Source organism: Patella vulgata, chromosome 3 (genome assembly GCF_932274485.2).
Source record: "Patella vulgata chromosome 3, xgPatVulg1.2, whole genome shotgun sequence".
Classification (NCBI taxonomy): Eukaryota; Metazoa; Mollusca; class Gastropoda; family Patellidae; genus Patella; species Patella vulgata.
The window spans coordinates 74,777,587-74,797,361 of NC_065881.2; the positions used below are offsets into that span (position 1 = coordinate 74,777,587).

General features: G+C 33.3%; 1 protein-coding gene across 1 annotated transcript in view; it reads left to right on the plus strand.

Moving 5' to 3' along the window:
- Window positions 1-19,410, plus strand: part of LOC126816839 (serine/threonine-protein kinase 10) — an 83,874-nt gene extending 64,464 nt beyond the window's left edge. Inside the window, exons 13-21 of the mRNA XM_050543600.2 lie at window positions 1,845-1,968; window positions 4,435-4,563; window positions 6,213-6,356; window positions 6,938-7,067; window positions 8,693-8,817; window positions 13,226-13,414; window positions 14,496-14,621; window positions 14,927-15,040; window positions 15,515-19,410. Of these exons, the coding sequence (XP_050399557.1) occupies window positions 1,845-1,968; window positions 4,435-4,563; window positions 6,213-6,356; window positions 6,938-7,067; window positions 8,693-8,817; window positions 13,226-13,414; window positions 14,496-14,621; window positions 14,927-15,040; window positions 15,515-15,676 (1,243 nt within the window). The 3' untranslated portion in view covers window positions 15,677-19,410. The remainder of the gene's footprint in view (window positions 1-1,844; window positions 1,969-4,434; window positions 4,564-6,212; window positions 6,357-6,937; window positions 7,068-8,692; window positions 8,818-13,225; window positions 13,415-14,495; window positions 14,622-14,926; window positions 15,041-15,514) is intronic.
- Window positions 19,411-19,775: the final 365 nt, after the last annotated feature.

Below are 19,775 nucleotides of genomic sequence, written 5' to 3' on the forward strand. Positions count from 1 at the left end.
ACATGATTAGTTCAATCTACTGTATATCTCTTCCTATCTTCATATATATTATCTTTCACTATTGGCTTATTTACAAGAAGACTTACTGAAAAACATGTCAAAAAACAGCTTTTTTCAACAGAAACTGTCAATTTGTCTACTTGTTACCTGAATTATTGGGGTTTTTTTTAACAACACTTAAAGTTCAAAAATGTCCATTCCACTTCCCATACAGAACAATTTTTATTAAAGCTTAATATATATATATTAAAAAAGATTTTAGTGTATGCAAAAAAATAATTAAAAGGAAATTAAAAATGCTCCAAATCTTTATTGTCACTTTATAAATTTTGGCTTTTATATTATTAGTTCAGAAACCTATTTATCAATTTCTTTGTGATTTGATATTTGTTGTTTATTGCTGGCAATGTTTGTATCTTGTCTGCAGGTTTGTCTTTTCGGTTGTGTTTGTGTCAACCTGCACTTACTATATTAAGGAGAAGATAAAAAGTGTAATGGAATTTAGAACCTAAGATAAAAGGTGTAGCTCTGTCAAACCCATTAGAACCTGTAAGATAAACAAAATAGATATACTGGTAATTCCTTGTGATAGAAATATAAGCTAATTACACAGCAAGGGTCAATAACCTGTATTGTTTCATAGATATAGATCTGGACATGTATATAATTATAAAAGATAAAACATCAATATACCACGCCTACCAGGAATTTATTATTAGACAGTTTATATTGTCTTCACAATACATCTACATCTACATCACTATTCTTATCCAACTGACACTTTGCCAAACCTCATTATTCACAAAAAATACACACAATCATCTTTTTACTTGGCCAAACCTATGGCAAGATGCAACAATGTATTCACAAATATATTCTGTTACATAATTTGTCTCATTCCTCTAATGCATTGATGATAAACACTGCATAGATGACATTATAAACAGCAAAAACCTGTTATCTGTATTCCAGTGTAGTATGGTACACAACGCATTTTACATATTTCTGACGGAGAAACATGTCAGGAAAGACGTTAATCTTGTTTTATGGAAATTAGGAAATGTTTCATGCAACAATTCATTTATGAAAATTGTGATTTGACATTCAGTGATATCAACCCCTTGTGAATAATCTAAAGCTGATGATACAGAAGCTTTGGGTCAAGAAAGAAGTCATTTTCAGATCGGTGCATAAATTTTCAGTGAAAAAATTAATTATTTAAATAAGTGCTTTACTGATCGAAACAAACTGTGTCTTGACATTCAGGGATATAAACTCCTTGTGAATAATTAATAGCTAGAAATATAATATGTACAGAGCCTTTGGGTCAGGAAGACATTTTCAGATGGGTGCATAGAGTTTAAACTTGAAGTGAAAAAAATGTCATATTTGAACAAATGTTTTGCTTTGAAACATACATGTACATGGATTATAATTAAAAGAATAAGATGTGTAGAAAAAGACGTGGGGTATATATCTACATGTATAAGTTCAGATTTTCTGTGACAAATTCACTTTTAAAATACAAGAACAGTATATATCTAAATAGTCTTTTTTTTCCCCCCGAACATCTTATTCAACTGCTCTAGTAACTGTAACTAAATATAAGCAATATGCTTCGGGCAGTATGCCTAGTTTTAGAACAAATGTCGTATTCAGTATATATACAACTTTGAATATGAAGCAAAGTCAAATAATCTTCCTTGAAGAATTTGTGTTATTGGAAGCTGTGATATTCACGTCTTTTAGTGCATTGTGATAATATGGCGGCGAGACGTGTGAAGGTGTTGGTATAATGAGTATAAACAAACCATGATGTTTAAATGTTGTGTTTATTTTTGTAGAAAACAGGATTTACGGGAGTTGAAGCTATTACAGAAACAGGAGAACAAACAGTACCAAGATTTACTCTATAAGACCCATGTTGCTCGAGATGCCCAAGAACGCAAGTTTGAAACCGAAATGCAGGTAAATAGAATATTTTTAAATTCTCCCCAATATTCTCTGACTTCCCAATTTGAGATCATGGCAGAGTGACTGATGTCCTGGAACAATGACTGATATCATGGAACAATGAGATGACATGGAATAATAACTGATGTCTTGACAGAGGGGCTGATCTACCAGTATTGAATTGTTATCTGATGTTCTTTTTAGCTCTAAAAATATAGAACAATTGAACGCAACCATCACCACAGATTAAAAGGTTTTGTATTTGACATTCAGTTGTTTAACCATTTTGTGTCTGACTATATTGATGTTATTGATATGATATTTCAAAATTTATTTTTCTAAGGAAATCAGTTAACATGCAGATATTTCAGGAATTGCGCTGTTCTCCTCTGATCATTTCACTAATCCTCTAACAACAAACATCACTCGGCATTATTGGTGGCAGACAGGTTTATAATGTTTTTCAAAATTCCAACCATCAGTTTTCTTCTAAACAGTGCATTCTGATGTTCATCGGAGGATTAGTAAAACAATCTTTGAATAAAAAGACGTGTAACGCCAGCAAATGCATACATTTCCTGTGAAAAGCTACAAACAAAGAGACTGGATGATTAAACATTAAAGCAATGATATGGACTCGCAACTTATTATTGAGCAAAAATAATGTTTTTTTCGGGAATTTGGTGGTGGGGTTTATTGCTGGTAGAATTCACTACAACCCCATACAACCTCATTAAAACTACGACAGGTCACTCCATTAACATCGAAAGAAATGTTTAAAAATAAATTCTCTGGGCAGAATAAAAAAACTAAGAAAGATAACTAGCATGGCTTTGGACAGATCGTTTTGAGAAGAAAGGTTTGAATGTTGACTGTGGCTTCATATTCTTGACTTTGACAAAATACAGAACAAACTAACAACCGATTGACACGGCATTGAATAAATAGATTAACTAGGATTAGTGGTTAAACTAAGATCCAAATCCTGCCATCATAGAGTTAATGTCTGCCAAAACTTATGATCAACACAAATCCACAAAAGCTGAAATCATCTCAGAAACTTGATTAAGATGTGGATTCACTTGGCTTTCTCTTCCCCTAATGGAACTTCTAAAAATACATGCATTTACCCAAACGCCAAAGCTGGTTTAATTCTGTCACGTAGAAGTTGATCAAACTAAATTCCTTGTCTACACATTTCTACAAACCACCATACTTCCATCACAAGAAACCTTTGTTGATGCTGGTTCATATTGTTGTCTTTAATGTCAACACACAAAGGTGTTTTTCTTTGTATCAAGAATGAGAGATGGAACAAGCACCTGTTGGTTAAAAAAAATTGTCAAAAATAAAAGAAGGTCCAGAAAGCATTGCTTGAATCAATAGTGTGGTTCTCATCTAGAATCTGTTTGGCTTTTAGAAGGGGTGGATTAAGCTTTCTGATCCTAATTTTGAAAGGGTGGATTAATCGTTTCATTTTCAATTATCTGATGTCAAAGAGTTTATGTACTTGTAACCTTTAAAGTAGCAATGAGTCCATGTAAGTCAAAACAATTTGTTGTCATTAATTAGCCTTTTATTTTACCAACTGTTGAATGGACATAATAATTTAGAAATTTTAACAGTTTAAGCAGTGGTATTATTTATCTCTCGATAATATCACTTATTGTAAACAGTATTTTCATTGCCAACTTATTTACTAGATACAAGAAATGTTGGTATATGTAGAAGTTTATAAGTTTGTTGATGGCCATAATACATGTATGGATAAGTTTTACCTCCATGCAAAAAACTGGACATAGTTAGTTTTTAAAAAATAATAACATTATTGCTACCGGTACTTTAAATCTTTTATGGGGGGTGGGGGTGGCCGAATGGTTAGTACATGCGCGCTGTATCATAAAGTCTGTGATTGAGTCAACGGGCGTGGGTTCGAATCCCCGTTTGTACGTGAGAAGGAGTAGGGTCGCCTGTCCAACCTCGTGGGTTTTCTCCGGGTCCTCCGGTTTCCTCCCACTGCTAAAGACCCTTACGCGCAAGCGAATTATTGAAATAAAATTGAACCATTGTTAGTCCCGAAATGACCTAGTTTCTCTCTCTCTTTAATTTTTTATGGACATACTGATTCGATATCATGAATTTCTTTTTAAAAGTTTATTGGATGTTATGGATCATTGTGTAGTTTGGACCTTTTTTATAAGCCCACCTGTCTGTCTGTCTGTCTGTCTGTCTTAGATAATTGCTTCTTGACACAAGAAAGGCTAAATCATCTGATCAACTTGAAAATTATGTTCATTAGACAAAGAATCTTAATGGCTATGAACCTTGGTCACTTTGTTTATCTTCATGAGATGAAGGCCTATTAATTTCTGATCATTGTCCGAGTTATTGGTAGCTTATGTTTTGTTGCCTGGCATCACGTAGAGTATGCATTTTATGTTATGTCATCATATATAATTTGGTTTCTGGATATATTTTCAGCAAATGGTTAAGAGTTATGACCAAGATATGGAAACTCTTACAAAACAGCAGAAACAACAAGTGGAAAAAGCTGAACTCTCACAACAGCAAGACATGAAAAATGCTGCCAGGAAAATCAAAAGTGAACAGGTGGGTAGATACATTGTAAAATTCTTTTAAAAAAGATTAAAAAAACCAGAGATAAAGAAGGATAGACCTACATCATATTCTAACCTGGTCACAAACCATAAGATTTTAAAAAGAAAGTCATCCCGCCAATGGTGGTCTGAAAATATAAATCATGTCCTTCCTTATATGGGAGGTTGGATAGCCGAATGGTTTCGATTCCCTGGATGTTCGTGACAAGGAGTGGGGTCGCCTCTCCAAACTCGTGGGTTTTCTCCAGATCATCCGGTTTCCTCCCACTGCTAAAGACACCTATACGCAAGTGAATTATTGAAATATAATAGAACCATATGCTAGTCCCTAAATTACCTAGTTTGTGTTAAGTGGATATCTCTATTTCTCTCTCTCCCTTATATGTAATAACTTGAATAATTCATATGAAAGAAAGGAAATGGAGATTGTTTCATTACACACATAAAAAACAACCCCTGAGGGTTTTCGATATTTGAATGATGGCAGACAGTTCATTATTAAACAAGGCTTACATACATATCATTATTTGAGCAACAGTGACCAAAGATGCTTATCCAATAGGAGACTTCTGATCTGCCTTCTAAAGATTATAGAAATAGAATGTAAATTAAGACTTGGTGACTCTATTGGATGTCTTAGATCTAATTGACACCTTGGAGCCGTTTCTGTATAATTAGTAGAATCAGTGTATTCTCTGGTGGTTTATTCTATTGATCTTTTTATATCTAATTGACACAGTATAATTCTTAGCACTAACAATCATAGTATTACTTTAATTATATAAATCTATACTCCCTCTTGCTCATGGGGGTTTAGGTAGTCTAGTGGTTAAACGTGTGCATGTGAAACCGTAAGGTCTGTCATTGAGTCAAGTGGCGTGGTTTTGATTCCCCGCTTGTATGTGACAAAGAGTAGTCTCCTGTCCAACCTCTTGGATTTTCTCTGGGTCCTTCGGTTTCCTCCCATTACTGAAGACTTCTACGTGCAGGCAAATTATTGAATTAAAATTGAACCATATGTTAATCCCGAAATGACCTAGTTTGTGTCAAGTGGATGCTACAATATCTCTCTCTCTCTCTCTCTCTCTCCCTGGTTGCTCATATTTATCTTGGGGGCTCAGCAAGGATTTCCCCAAAATTTCTTCTATTCATTCATTCTATGAAAATAGATATTTCTTTGTTCTGATCATAGTCAGAATTCTGGGGTATAAATTTAAATTTGTTTTATTAGACCAGTAAATTTAAATACACAATAAATTCCATAAAGTACTATGCTTACTTTTTTGATATTTTATTTTTTACTAAAAAAATTATGATTGGAAGGTTTATTTAACAATATTTTTATTTATTTAAGTCTATTGTCATATATCTTCAATGCTTAATGACCACACTATATTATACATAACTTTAAATACACCATTATAACACGTAATCACTTTGGATGGACAGAAGACAACTGCATGCTTTACCATGACAACAGAAGTCAAGGACTGCTCACCCAAATTTGTGTTTTAAACTGGCGCTTAGAATTTGATTCCAAGTAGGATTCTAAACCCCATTTCATTTCATTCAATATCGAGTCCAAGTCTGATTATGCAGCTAAAGCTAAAGTTATTCAAATATGTTTTTTTTATTTTTCAGGAAAGAGAAACAAAGATGTTTAAAGAACAGCAGAAGCAAGAACTGAAATTATTTAAACATGAATTAGACATGCTGCCGAAAGACACAAAGAAAGAAGTGATTAAAAAACGTAGAGAGGCTAAAGAAATAGAACTTACAGACAAGGTATGGTTTGTTTGTTTGTTGACAAACTGAAAAATCCATGTCTTAACAGATTGCATTATGTACAACCTTTTTCATTCATAGACAAGTATTAAAAAGATATTAGAATATTTATTTTATTTTGTTTGATCATGTTAACCACAATATATTAGAGAACAATGGGATTTAAAAAGTCTGAAACTTACAAAAATTGTTTCTGATCATTGCACTCAATGGCCTTTCTTGTTAGATTATTTGTATTTGTTTCAAAGAGTGAATTATTATTATAAAGTCGACCCAAAGTTGAAATATTTGTCGACTGGAATCTTCCTGTTTAATCAACTTTTCAATGTTTGTTTTTGGAGAAAAGTCATTACATACATGCGATTTTTAAAAAAATCTTAAATATTTGTTAAATATCTGCCAATAGGCGTTGAACAAATTTTTCTTGTTTCATAATCATTAAAACATGTCTACTTCCTAAGAAAGGTACATTTTAAAATGTCAAAAGTTTGTATAGACAATACATGCATCCTGTTTGATAAAAACTAAAAGCTTTTTAGATTTTGATGATGTAATCTAATGTATTTTTGTTTTCTGTTCAGGAAAGAAATTTCTTAGAGAATCAACAGGAAAGAATGGATAAGCATATGAAACAGTTAGCTGATCAACATAGACAGAAGATAGCCTTGTTAGAAAGTCAGTTCTTACAACAAAAACAACAATTACTTCGAGGTAAATAAAACTCTCAATAAAATGGGTATAATGATGGTACTGTCTGGTTTTAATATTCCTTTTCTAGTTAACAGTTAACCTCAAAATAACCTATGTGACAAGGAGTAGGGTCGCTTGTTTGTCCTACCTCGTGGGTTTTCTCCGGGTTCTCTTGTTTCCTCCCACCGCTAAAGACCATTACACGCAAGCAAATTAATGAAGTAAAAATGAACCATGTGTGTATGTTAGTCCCAAAATGACCTAGTTTATGTCACATGGATGTTAGACTCTCTCTCTCTCTCTCTCTCTCTCTCTCTGTCTCTCTGAATAGTTTGTTGATGAGATATTGTTCTTTTTGACTCGGTTTGAATTTAAAAGAAGGCCTCAAGTGAAATCATGTTGCACATAACCAACCACTAGTTTTCCTTAAACCTTTATGTGGAGCCACAGTTTCTCAGTGAGTAAGACACCGGCTGCTAACCAGGACTTCTCATGCTTGCTCCCAGTGCTGGTCGACAAAGTTTCTCAGAATGTTTCTGTGCATTTTTCCCTTGTCAGATTGGATGAAAAACCAAGGTCTTGTGTACACATTGATGTGCACGTAAAAGGAACCCTGGACAGTTGGAATTCAAAATAAATGCTGCTGTCCAGACAAAATTTCACTCATCCATAGCATACTGTATGGCATAAGCCTGTCTTCATTAGCCCATTCGATGCAGAAAAGTAGGACGTTAAACCCCATTTCATTTCATTTTCACCTTTCTTGAAAAATCAGTATGACTTGGCTAATCTCAGAATGACTTGTATTGATGTAATGTTAAACATTATGGCTTTCAGTTCATTGGCTGTATCAATGATTTATGGTGTCTGGACTGGTGATTCCTCTTATAACCTTGTTAGTCTTAAAATTGTCTAACATTATTTATTTATTTATTACATGTGACATAGACTCGATTAATCTTATCAGATAGAAATTCTTAATGCTCAATCGTCTCAAATATTTTTTAAATATAAAGTTGAAGACCTTGCACAATCAAAATACATTTTGTCGATAAGTTTTTGGAACCTATGTTATGGCCATTTAAAGTTTACATTACCTGCTATTGATTTTAAGGGGGTTTTACCTGGTTTGTGTCAAGTGGATGTTAAACCCCATTTCTCTCTTTCTCTCTAATGATTTTTTGATTCCATCTTTCTTTGTCTAAGACATATAAAGTAATAATAATGCTGCTATTTAAGGAGATTTTTTTATGCAATAACAACAGTCCTTACATTAAGATGCTATATATTTTTGATGTTTATGATTTATGTGAACAATATTGCCTGTTGTGCCTTTTGTATGGCCGAATGGTTAACGTTTGCGTGCTGCATCATAAGGTCTGTGATTGAGTCAGCTGGTGTGCTTTCGATTCCCCGGTTGTACGTGACAAACAGTAGGGGTCACCTGTCCAACCTTGTGGGTTTTCTTCGATTCCTTCGGTTTCCACCCACTGCTAAAGACCCCTATGTGCAAGCGAATTATTGAAATAAAATTGAACCATATGTTAGTCCTGAAATGACATAGTTTGCGTCGAGTGGACGTTAAACCCCATTTCTCTCTCTCTTGTATATTTTAACAATAATATATTATATTTTATATCTTTCAGCAAGAGAAGCTGCTCTATGGGAGTTAGAAAAGGAGCAACTTCATGAAAAAAATCAATTAAACAAAGGTCAACTCAAGGACATGTTCTTCTTAAAGAGACACCAGATGTTAACACGTCATCAAAAGGTAGGATTATCCCTTTAAACTTCCATTTCTTATCCTGATAAAAATAGGATGTTACATGTTTGGTTGAAGCAGGTGTAGGGAATCTATTAATATATCTTGTTATTGTTAAAGCATGTGTTCAAATTCCACTGATTGGATCTCAGAATAAATTTGACTGTCTGCTTCTTAAATAGTTTTTTGGGTACTGAACTATAACAAATTTTAAGTATGATTTCTGTATTTGAATTTATTTATTTAAGTTACTTAAATAAATTTGTTATAAAGTAAAATCATACTATGAAATTATTTAGTTCTATCCCTCTGAACTGTGTACAGTAACTGTATCCCTACCTTGTTTGTAAATGCTAAAATCTGTTGGTTAGGTTGGGTTTAGGGTTAGAGAATATTAAGATCTGTCAAGTCTTAGAATACTAGTAATGTATCACCAGGTAAATTGAGACTGAATGTAATAGTACAATTGTAATCAATCTTAATAGTGACTTGAATTTTTGAGCTGACTTTTGAATACTGACACAACAGGAGTCAGACCTGACTTTAGAATCGACAAAATGTTCAAGGTTTATAAGATGGATTCAAAATGAACTTTGTTTTTACATTCACACTTGAATATCATGTTTCATGAATGGATCCCCATGACCTCATAATGAAAAAGAGTTGAGCAGTAATAATTCATATCCATATATCATTAGTCTGTATAGTTCACAACATTGGTTATTGCCATTCTCTTTTATCTCTGTAATGAATAATGGCACCATTTGACAGTTGGGGATCACGTGGCTAAGTGGGTAAGACGCTAGCTCGCTAGCCTGGAGGTCGGGTGTTCGATCCCTGCATTGGCCGAGAAAGTTCATCCAGATTTTCCGGCTTGGTTCTCCCTTGTCAGTGATGCAGGATGGAGGGGCTGACAAGGAAAGCTGTCTAGTCGTTCAGATGGGATGAAAAACCGAGGTCCCGTGTACCCATTGGCGTGCACGTAAAAGATCCCTTGGCAGTTGGAATTCTATATAAGAGTAGGCCGTAGTGCCGCTGTCTGGGCAAAATTTCCCTCATAGCACACTGTATGGCGTATGTCCGTCTTCATTAGCCCAGGTTAGGAGCAGAACAGTAGGACGTTAAACCCCATTTCATTTCATTTCATTTTCATTTCATTTGACAGTCTGACCCAATCGAGTCAGACATTTTCAGTTCTGTCAAAGCACATCAGTAGCTTTAGAGGAAAGATTGGCCAACGAATTGAGCTAAGAACTTGATTTGTCAATTATGTTCACTTTTAGTTGATTTATCATTGAATTAAAACTGCTCAACCCTATGATAATTATTGTAATTTGTTCATGCATATAAAAAGAGTATATATATGTTCTAGTTTAATTAGTTATTACATCCTGGATATTGGGAATTGGTCATTTTATGGTCAATGATCGACATTTGGAGCCCTAGATAACTATAGTATTTTGCAAATTGAATCTCAAAAAGGAATATTTCTCAGTCCCAAAATTGTTCTGTTCTGAAAAGAACGAAATAAACAAGCCAGCATCACATATAAATGTTAAGCAAAATCTTTTGATGTGGCTCCTTTTTAATCTGGGGGGTTGGATGGCCGAATGGTAAGCAGTTGCGTGCTGTATCATAAGGCCTGTCATGGAGTCAACTGGCGTGGTTTCGAATTTCCGGTTGTACATGACAAGGAGTAGGGTTGCCTGTCCAACCTCGTGGGTTTTCTCTGGGTCCTCAGGTTTCCTTCCACTGCTAAAGACCCCTAAGCGCAAGCGAAATATTGAAATAGAATTAGACCATACTTTAGTCCCGAAATGACCTAGTCCTTGTCGAGTGGACGTTAAACTCACTCTCTTTCTCTCCCTTTTTAATCGGGATTAAAGCATAAAAATTTAGTTTTTTTCCTAATAATACAAATGTCAATCAGTGGCTTTAATGTGTGAAATGTAATGTCCTAGTAAAGCATGTATTTCAAGCTATCCTGAAAAGCTGAAAGAGTTATATAACTGTTAAAATATCTACTGCCTCATTTTGTGATGTTGATTATTTTCCTGGTTTTGTTTTGGGTTTTTGTTTGCTATCGTATTTCATGTCTAATCCATTTTCTTTTTCTTTTCATTCTAACTGTATTTTATGCTTTTATTTCATATCATTATTTCTCCTCTTGTTGCTACTAATATTAAATGATGCATGTCACATGATGGCTGTGTAAGGTAAGTAGAACCTCGTCCCTACCATGATAGGACCAAAGGTAAAAGAATAGGTTGGATAGACCATAGGTAACAGTTTAAACTAGAAGTGCTGTTGTAGGATCAAATGATTACATGGTTAAACAGAGGTCATGAAAATGTCAAGATCTAGAAGCCAAATAAAATATTGTAAAGTTCCTGACAAACACTAAAATATTCAATCTATCTTGCCTGTTCTATTCCACTAATTACTGAATAATAAAAAACAGAAGAATTGTGGCCAGATGGTCTGCCTAACCTTGTGGGTTTACTCTGGGTCCTCCTGTTTCCTTTCACTGCTAAAGATCACTGGGGGGTTGGATGGCCAAAGGGTTAGCGTGTGTGTGCTGTATCATAAGGTCTGTCATTGAGTCAACTGGTGTCGTTTTGATTCCCCGGTTGTATGTGACAAGGAGTAGGGTCACCTGTCCAACCTTGTGGGTTTTCTCCGGGTCCTCCGGTCTTCTCTCACCGCTAAAGACCCTACATGCAAACAAATTATTGAAATAAAATTGAACCATATTTGCACACGAATGATGGAAAATAAATTGAACCATATGTTATAATATGTTTATCCTGAAATTACCTAGTTTGTGTTAAGTGGAAGTTTAACTTCAGTTTTCATTCTTTCTCAGAAAAAAATCTATACATAAGTAAAATTGCTAGCTGAAAAGGAATTGGAAGTCTTAACACATGATGATCATTAACTTATTTGGCTGTGTATACACGTTAGAGAAGATGTGACCGAAGATAAACTGTAATAATATTAACAAGAAACGTGTTATAATTACTATAAAAATTGGGTTATATCTACTCTACATCTAATAACAACTGTAATATCTTTTTATACTGTTAATTACTTGTGTATCTGTTAAATCATCCAAAACACTTTGCTGCCAATAATAACAATAAGAAGTAACTAACTTATATATTGTATTACTGTTAATAAAAAATAACCCTTACAAATGAAATAATCCCTTAGCATCAATATTACAAGCGCTATTGTAGGGATTTTACATGCCTATCTTGCAGTTTTATTTTTTTTTAAAACTTGATATTAAATTTAATTTTTTTGTTTACATTTATTATTAGATCTACAATTAGATTAGTTATATCAATTCAACTGACCCGAAACATAGTCAACAAAAAATTGAATTGTTGCTTCCTGTGTTTTTTCACAAAATTCTTTCAACTGATAAATAGCTTACTGATAAAATTGTCTACTCAAAAAAAAAAAAAAAATAGGTTCAAATTAGATTAAAACCACTATGAATATTTTCTTTGAGTGGAATAGAGGGTTTGTGATTATAAAATAGTTCTATTTCCGTTTTCATAAACTGTTGAAAAATGTCTAAAGAGGTAAGTATTTATAAGCTTTTTTCACTCTTCAGTATTTCCCTTAAACCCTTCATCATTTCCTGGAATCTGTTATTATTAAAAATATGGTATCCTTATCTTGTTTCATTTATAATATCATCGAGGTAAGATTAAACAGCTGCTCTTATCAGTGCTACATGCCGTTGTTTGTTTGTAAATAATGTGTTTATTGCTGTAAATTCCAATCAAAAATTCTCTTATCATTGATCATTGATTGAAATTCATTCATTCATTTTTATGGTTTATCCATATAGCACCCCATCATTATATTAACTCATTTATATGGTTCATCCATAGCACAGCATCATAATATTAACTCATTTAATATGGTTCATCCATAGCACCCATTCATAGTATTAACTCATTTATTCATTTTCATCTGCACCAAATCAGACATTAAAAATATAATCTGTGCCATTTAATAGTTATTTCAGAGATTCATATTTTTAATCTGTAATATTTAAATAACTGCTCATTTAACCGATCTATACTAATTCTTACTCAACAAGCTTTTGTTTTAAAAGATATGCTATATTTTGACTACCGGCATATTTTCTGTTGAGCATATGTATCACAACTGGTTAACTGTAAAATGTTACAAGTGTGACAGTTCACCAACTTTCAAAATCTCTTCCTTTTTTATTGGTTTTAAAAAAAGAAGCTGTTGAAAATCTGGTGTGTATATTTAAGCCGTAGAAATCCTATAGAGCCTCTCGTGTCTGGAGGAAGTCATTGATACATCCTTCCCTCCTTGTGTTCTTTACGGAATTAGATCGAATGTGTAAGATTTGTTCTATTGATATTTACAGGAAATAGACCAGATGAAGCGCTATAATAGCATGAAGGAAGAAGAAATGCTGAATAAACATCACTTGGAGAAAAAACGCTTGCCAAAAATATTACGAAATGAGGCAAAGACGCGAGCTCAGATGTTTAAACAGAGTTTAAGATTAAGTGTTATAGGAACACCTGAAGATGATAAAATGAAAATCAAACAGGTAAAATATACACAGAGATATATATTAGGTGAAGATGACATAAGTGGGATTTCTACACAAAACCTCGAACTTCCATCTAGAGCTGACATCAAAATCATTTCGCTTTCAGTGGTTTGGGTGGCTGATTGGTTAGCGTGTGTGGATTTTGTCATTAGGTCTGTCATTGAGTCAACTGGCGTTGTTTCGATTTCCCGGTTGTACCTGACAAGAAGTAGGGTTGCCTGTCCAACCTCGTGGGTTTTCTTTGGGTCCTCAGGTTTTCTCCCACTGCTAAAGACCCCTAGGTCTGTCATTGAGTCAACTGGTGTGGTTTCGATTCCCCAGTTGTATGTGACAAGCAGTAGGGTCGCCTGTCCAACCTCTTGGGTTTTCTCTGGGTCCTCCGCCCACTGCTAAAGACCGCTACATGCAAACAAATTATTGAAATAAAATTGAACCATATGTTAGTCCCCAAATGACCTAGTTCACTTTCTTGGTAATATAAAAAAAATCTACTTCGGCTGTTACCAGAGTATTTGAATATTTGGTTTTCTTGTTTATTCCCATGACAGTGGAAACATGCTAGACTGAAAGTCAAATATAGAGTATAAAACTGTACCTAGTCATGCAGCAGAATATATTGAGATATTTGATAAGTATGTAACTTGACTTTTAAGATATTTGGGAGCCGTGGTGGTGCAATGAGTAAGGTGCTGGCACGCTAATCTGAATTTCCTACGTTCAATCCAGGTGTTGCAGCAAAAGTTCCTTAAAATTTTTCTGACGTGGTTCCCACTTGCCAGGAATGCAGAACGGTGGTCCTGGCCAGGACCGTGCCCGACCATTCGGATGGAACAAAAAAACGAGGTCCTGTGTACATGTTGACATACAAATAAAAGAACCCCTGACAGTTGGAGTTCAGTTGTTGTCCGGGCAAAATATCTTTCATGGCATTTGCTTGTCTTCATAAGCCCCGATAGGTGTAGAAAAGTAGGACATTGAACCCCATTTCATTCATTCATTCAAGATATTTGGCTATCACGATATTCATTAACATCTGATGCTTTGCTCTTTTAAAAAAATTTAACTTTTTTATTTCTAGTTCGAAGAAAATGAGAAGAAAAGAATCAAGGCTGAACAACAGAGACAAGACATGAAACATAAAAAACAGTGGGACGAATTGGTATTTAGAAATGAAAATTCTCAAAGAGAACTAGAACAGCTACAGGTATACCTTATCTTAAAATTGTAGTACTTTATTATGAATGCTGTTCTATAAGCATAGAACAATTGGATGTACATATATAGACCGTAATTGCACATACCAAGTCTATACAGGTAAAATGTATAAACATTGGCCATATCAAGGCTAAGTAGATATTTCAGAATGTTATATCTCATATATGCTAGAGATTGTTTGAATAATTTCTATTTGAATTCAAATTTATTTTTGATAGTATTTAAAATTAGTTCAGCATAGAATTAAACCAGTAGTCAGAAACACTTTAAATGACTAAAATATTTTCTATTCAGGCTGAAAAACGTAAAATGTTAATGGAACAGGAAACAGCCAAGATAAAAGAAATAGAAGATGGCTACCAACATGAACTCCGAGAATGGAAGAGTCAGTTAGTTCCACGAAAACAGGTAGGCAGAACTAAGTTGTAGTCCGGAAGACATTATAATTCTCGGAGTTTGAAAAAAAGCACCAGGGATTCATAGAAAAGATTTGATAAAGTTAGAACAGATCTTTTTCATGTATGATCCAAAAGTGTACTGACATTGTTTGTTACTTTTACAGATCTGTTTGATCCACTGTTTAATTACAAATGGCTGTTGTTCACAGATCTTTAATCCAGGGACTGGTGCCAAAGCACTACTCATCTTCTTCTTCTTCTTGGTAGCTTTGATCTTGGAAAAAAACTCTTAAGGCTCCGCTAATTCATGTTCAGCTAATTCATGTTCGATCAACATGAAACATAACATGCTTGTTCCTCAGACAATTGCTCATCAATTAGTTTTTGATATAACTTCGCAATTCCAAGATGGCTGCGATAACATCATGCTTGACTCCTGGTCCTCAAAGCTAATCTAACTTGATTTTATTTTTTTATTTTACAGGATTTAGAAGATAAATTTGCTAAACAGAGAGAAGAGCAAGAAAAATTTTACGGTTCCATGTCAAGTGATGGGGAGTCTTCCCTTCCCTATCCTCGTTCTTTACAAGGTACAACACGAAGTAAAGAAGATTCAATAAAATCACGTCACTCTACAGTTATATAATAATATTAACATTGTTTGCTCTCGTGTATATAGACTAAAAATACGACATAACATTGTTCATGTTTCTCACACTGGAATATTGAAATTATCACGGATGGACAAAAATGGACTTAGTCGTCTGACAAAGTGTGTTTAGAGATAAGTTTACTGGGTGTCGTTCACAATTCTTTTCCATAAATAGACAGATAATTTATGTGATTTTAACAGTTTGATTGTGATTTTAAGTCCGGCAAATGTTCCAGATTGCAGAATCAAATTGGACCTTTCGTAAACAGAATGTAGAGTGATGTGCTATTTTTACAAAGGGAGGCAACTCTTATAGAGGATGTGAGATGAATTTTGCTTTTGTAAGCAGTATTGTGTAAAGCTATGATGAGTGAATAGTTTTATATATATAAAATATATATATAGGACAATGATTGTGAGTGATGAATGTAATCATGCTCCAAGACTATCAAACATTCTTCTGCCAAAATAAGAAATTTTCTTACAAGACAGTGTCATAATTATTTTAAAATTTGCCTGAAAAGGTATATTGTGCAAATTGTTTTAGGTATCACTGGCCCACATTCTCCTGAACTGTGAAATGTTTTACAATTTCAAACTATTATGTAACCTTGTAATAAGAAAGGGGATCTTTAGAGATTATTTGGGGTGGTCTAATAAATGGATATTGAAAGATATAAGAATAAAGAAATATTTATTAATTGAGGATGTGGGTTTTGGAGTTGAGTAAATTGTTTAATTTTGCATCAGAATTGTTTGTGTCTTTGGAGCTTGAATTAAAAAAATATATATATATAATTATAAGATATATTATATTAAATATATGTGTATAAATACATAAGATTAAACCCAAGCATAAAATAAGTAATGTTTTGTATAGTAATATGTTCCAGGATATATGAATAAAGGTGCTGATCATATCTCTTATTATCTGTGTATAAAACATAGGTAGTTTATATGTAATCACCTTTATTAGATATCAATATTCACTGCTGATTGTTAAGCAGGCTTTGGATCAGTTTCTTGGAGAATCGCATCCCAAAATATATTTTTGTGAATGGGGGGGGGGGCATTGATCGCTCTTAGATATGAAAACTCAAGCAGAATTATATTGTTTTCCTAAAGATGACATAAGGTGTTTAGGTCTTTATAGCAAGAATTTATGATCGATAATAAAGCTGATTACATATAATTTAGAAATGATTTTATTTTGTATTTCTGTATTTTAGATACAATTGTGTTTCTTTCTTATGATGAATTTAGTTGCTTCTCAGACATTTTATTTCATTTTCTAGAAAACAAGATTCTGGTATGGTATGATATATCTGAAAAAAACAAATAATAAATCAAAAAATAGTTTTAAAACTTTCTCAAGATCTCTTAAGTTAAATTTGTTGGATATGCGATTGCAGTCCACAAATAGATTCATGTTTTTTATTTTGTTGGATACATGCAATTGAAAACAAAAAGATTAATTAATTATTCTTATGTTGTTGGATATGCGATTCCAGTCTACAAAAAGATTATTTATATGTTGTTGGATATGCGATTGCAGTCTACAAAAAGATTAATTAAATATTCTTATTTTGTTGGATATGTGATTGCAGTCTACAAAAAGATTAATTATTTCTGTTTCTCGGAGATAACTCTTTATTATATGAACTAATTGGAACATACGTTGAAGCATTATATTATAATTCTAGTTAGCTTGAAAACCGTTAATATACTCCTCGAAATATATTTCTGTTTACTGTGATAACAGCCGTACATATTAATGCATTTTAAACTATATAGTTATATTAAGCTTATTGTATATTAGGCCATAGTTTATTTATCTCTGTATTTCGTTCCTATTTTTTTTTTGTTTTATATGGCTAATTTCTACCACATTCTTCTTTTATTGATTGATAATTAATTTTGTTCTTCCTATTTGTTAAGAATAATATATATGAAACACATTTCTTATGAATGATTGTTAGTTGGTTGGAAGGAAAGTGTTTGCACATTTCTTAAGGGGATTATTAACTAGAAGCATGATTTGCTATGAGATAAGGTTGCTTTCTGTATAACAATACAAGTTTTGATAATGGAAGGGAAGTGTATTATAGTGAAAATCTTGTGTGTTTGGTTGGTCTAAAATGCTCTTTTTCTTACCGGTCGTTTAGATTAGGTACTGAATGATGATATCCCCAACCCTGCGAGTTTTCACAATGGACATCAACACCTGTGTTATAGTGAAGATCTAGTGTATTTTATAAAATGCTCTTTCTGCCCTCCTGTCATTTAGTTTCGGAATGATTGAGTCCCTAACCCTAACCCTGGAATTTCATTGTTCCAGAGTCCAGAGGGGATGGAAGGCACACAGTGGAGGGCAGGAAGCCTGTTTACAACCTTGTCTTGATGCTTTATAAAGGCATTCAATTCCTCCATGATGTGCAAACAAACTGAGCAAGTTTTATAAGATATAAATGTGTAGATCATGTATATATATAATAAATGGTTGTAATTGTATTTAATGTTTAATATATCATATATTGTATATGACAGGGTTTTCACAGCCAGGTAAACTTATCCTATTTGAAATTGTTGCTGTGTTATTTTGGGGATAATTTATGAAGCCTATGTAAATTATTAGGAAATAATAATTAATATATAGATCCAGTTGAAACATATGACCAGTGAAGGTTGAAATATTATTATAATTAACCTCATGATCTAGACATTTTGATTCTCGATCTGTCTAATTAGCCATAGTATTAACATTAAGTGAAAGAATTTGCGACAATCGACTTGCATACTTTCTAGTTTTTTACTAGAATGTTTTTTGAAAATAAATACATGTCGATTAGAGGTTTAGTTCTTTTTATTAAGAGAGGAAATCTACTTAAGGTATTAATAAGGACAATTCAACTTAATCTTAAAGTAGGCCATTTTTGTGATCATTAGAGGTGAACCTGGAATGTTTCTATGCATTAGAAAGTGCTGCTAGACATTCTTCTTTTGTCTTTCGACATCTACACAATTAATACAAGTATAGATAGCTCTACATAGGTTAGTTGTATTAATCTATTCATTTTAGAGCTATTCTATGTAATGTAAAATATTTTCTTTAATATCAGTTTTTACTGGGGGGTGCAATGATACAAGTACAATATTAATATGTAGAATTCTTAACAGAAGGTTCGATCACCTCAGCCCAAATAAGGGCAGTTGTAAACTATAATTATAGTAAGGCAGTTTAGGAGCAGATTTTATATGGATGTGAATGTTCTGGAATATTTGCATCAACTTGCTAAGCTGCTTAACTGTGATTGCCTTAAAAGGATAAAAAGGATTGATTTTGGGTTTGATTATCTTGTGTAATAAATCCTTAAATGTTTGCACTGGTTTGCAGATTGCCTGGAATGTCTTTTCGATTATTTTCGTGTTTAGAATATAAATAATGAATAGCTAAAAAGATATTTACTAGATGTTTTTGTATCATTGCACTTCTGATCTTTAATATTCGTGTGAATAATCAAATTGTTTTTCCAATGTTGTACATTTTTCTTTCACAGATAATTGAATTGTAATAATATGAAAGTAATATCAGGGCCAATTACCTAGTTTTAGAAGGCGTTTTTTTTTTTTTTTGAAGGCCTATTTGTATATATTTGGCAAGTTTCCATGTGTGGAAATACACTAACTATATAGTATATTAAAGTGTATAAATTTATACATCAAATTTTGTCCTGTTTTCATTGTTAATGATAAAATAGATTCTGCCTTGTTGTCTGGGTGGAGCCAGATTAAGCTTGCATTGGGGCCCTGGCTTAAAATATACCGGATTCCTTGCATTAACAGTAAAAAGGGGCATATTCAGGTGCATGGACCCTGGTTGCCTTTCAGTAGCTGCAGACATTTTATGTCCCCCTTGTTAAACTCTAATCGTAACATGACATATACTGGTATTTATCAAGCCCGTAAACTTTAATCCAGCCCTAAGTCAAGGACAATATAGCCAACGAATTCCTCTCAAACATACCAACCCATATTACTGAGAGTACCTGGAACAAAATCAGGATCTTCTGGTCCCAAAAAGGACCTTAGTTTG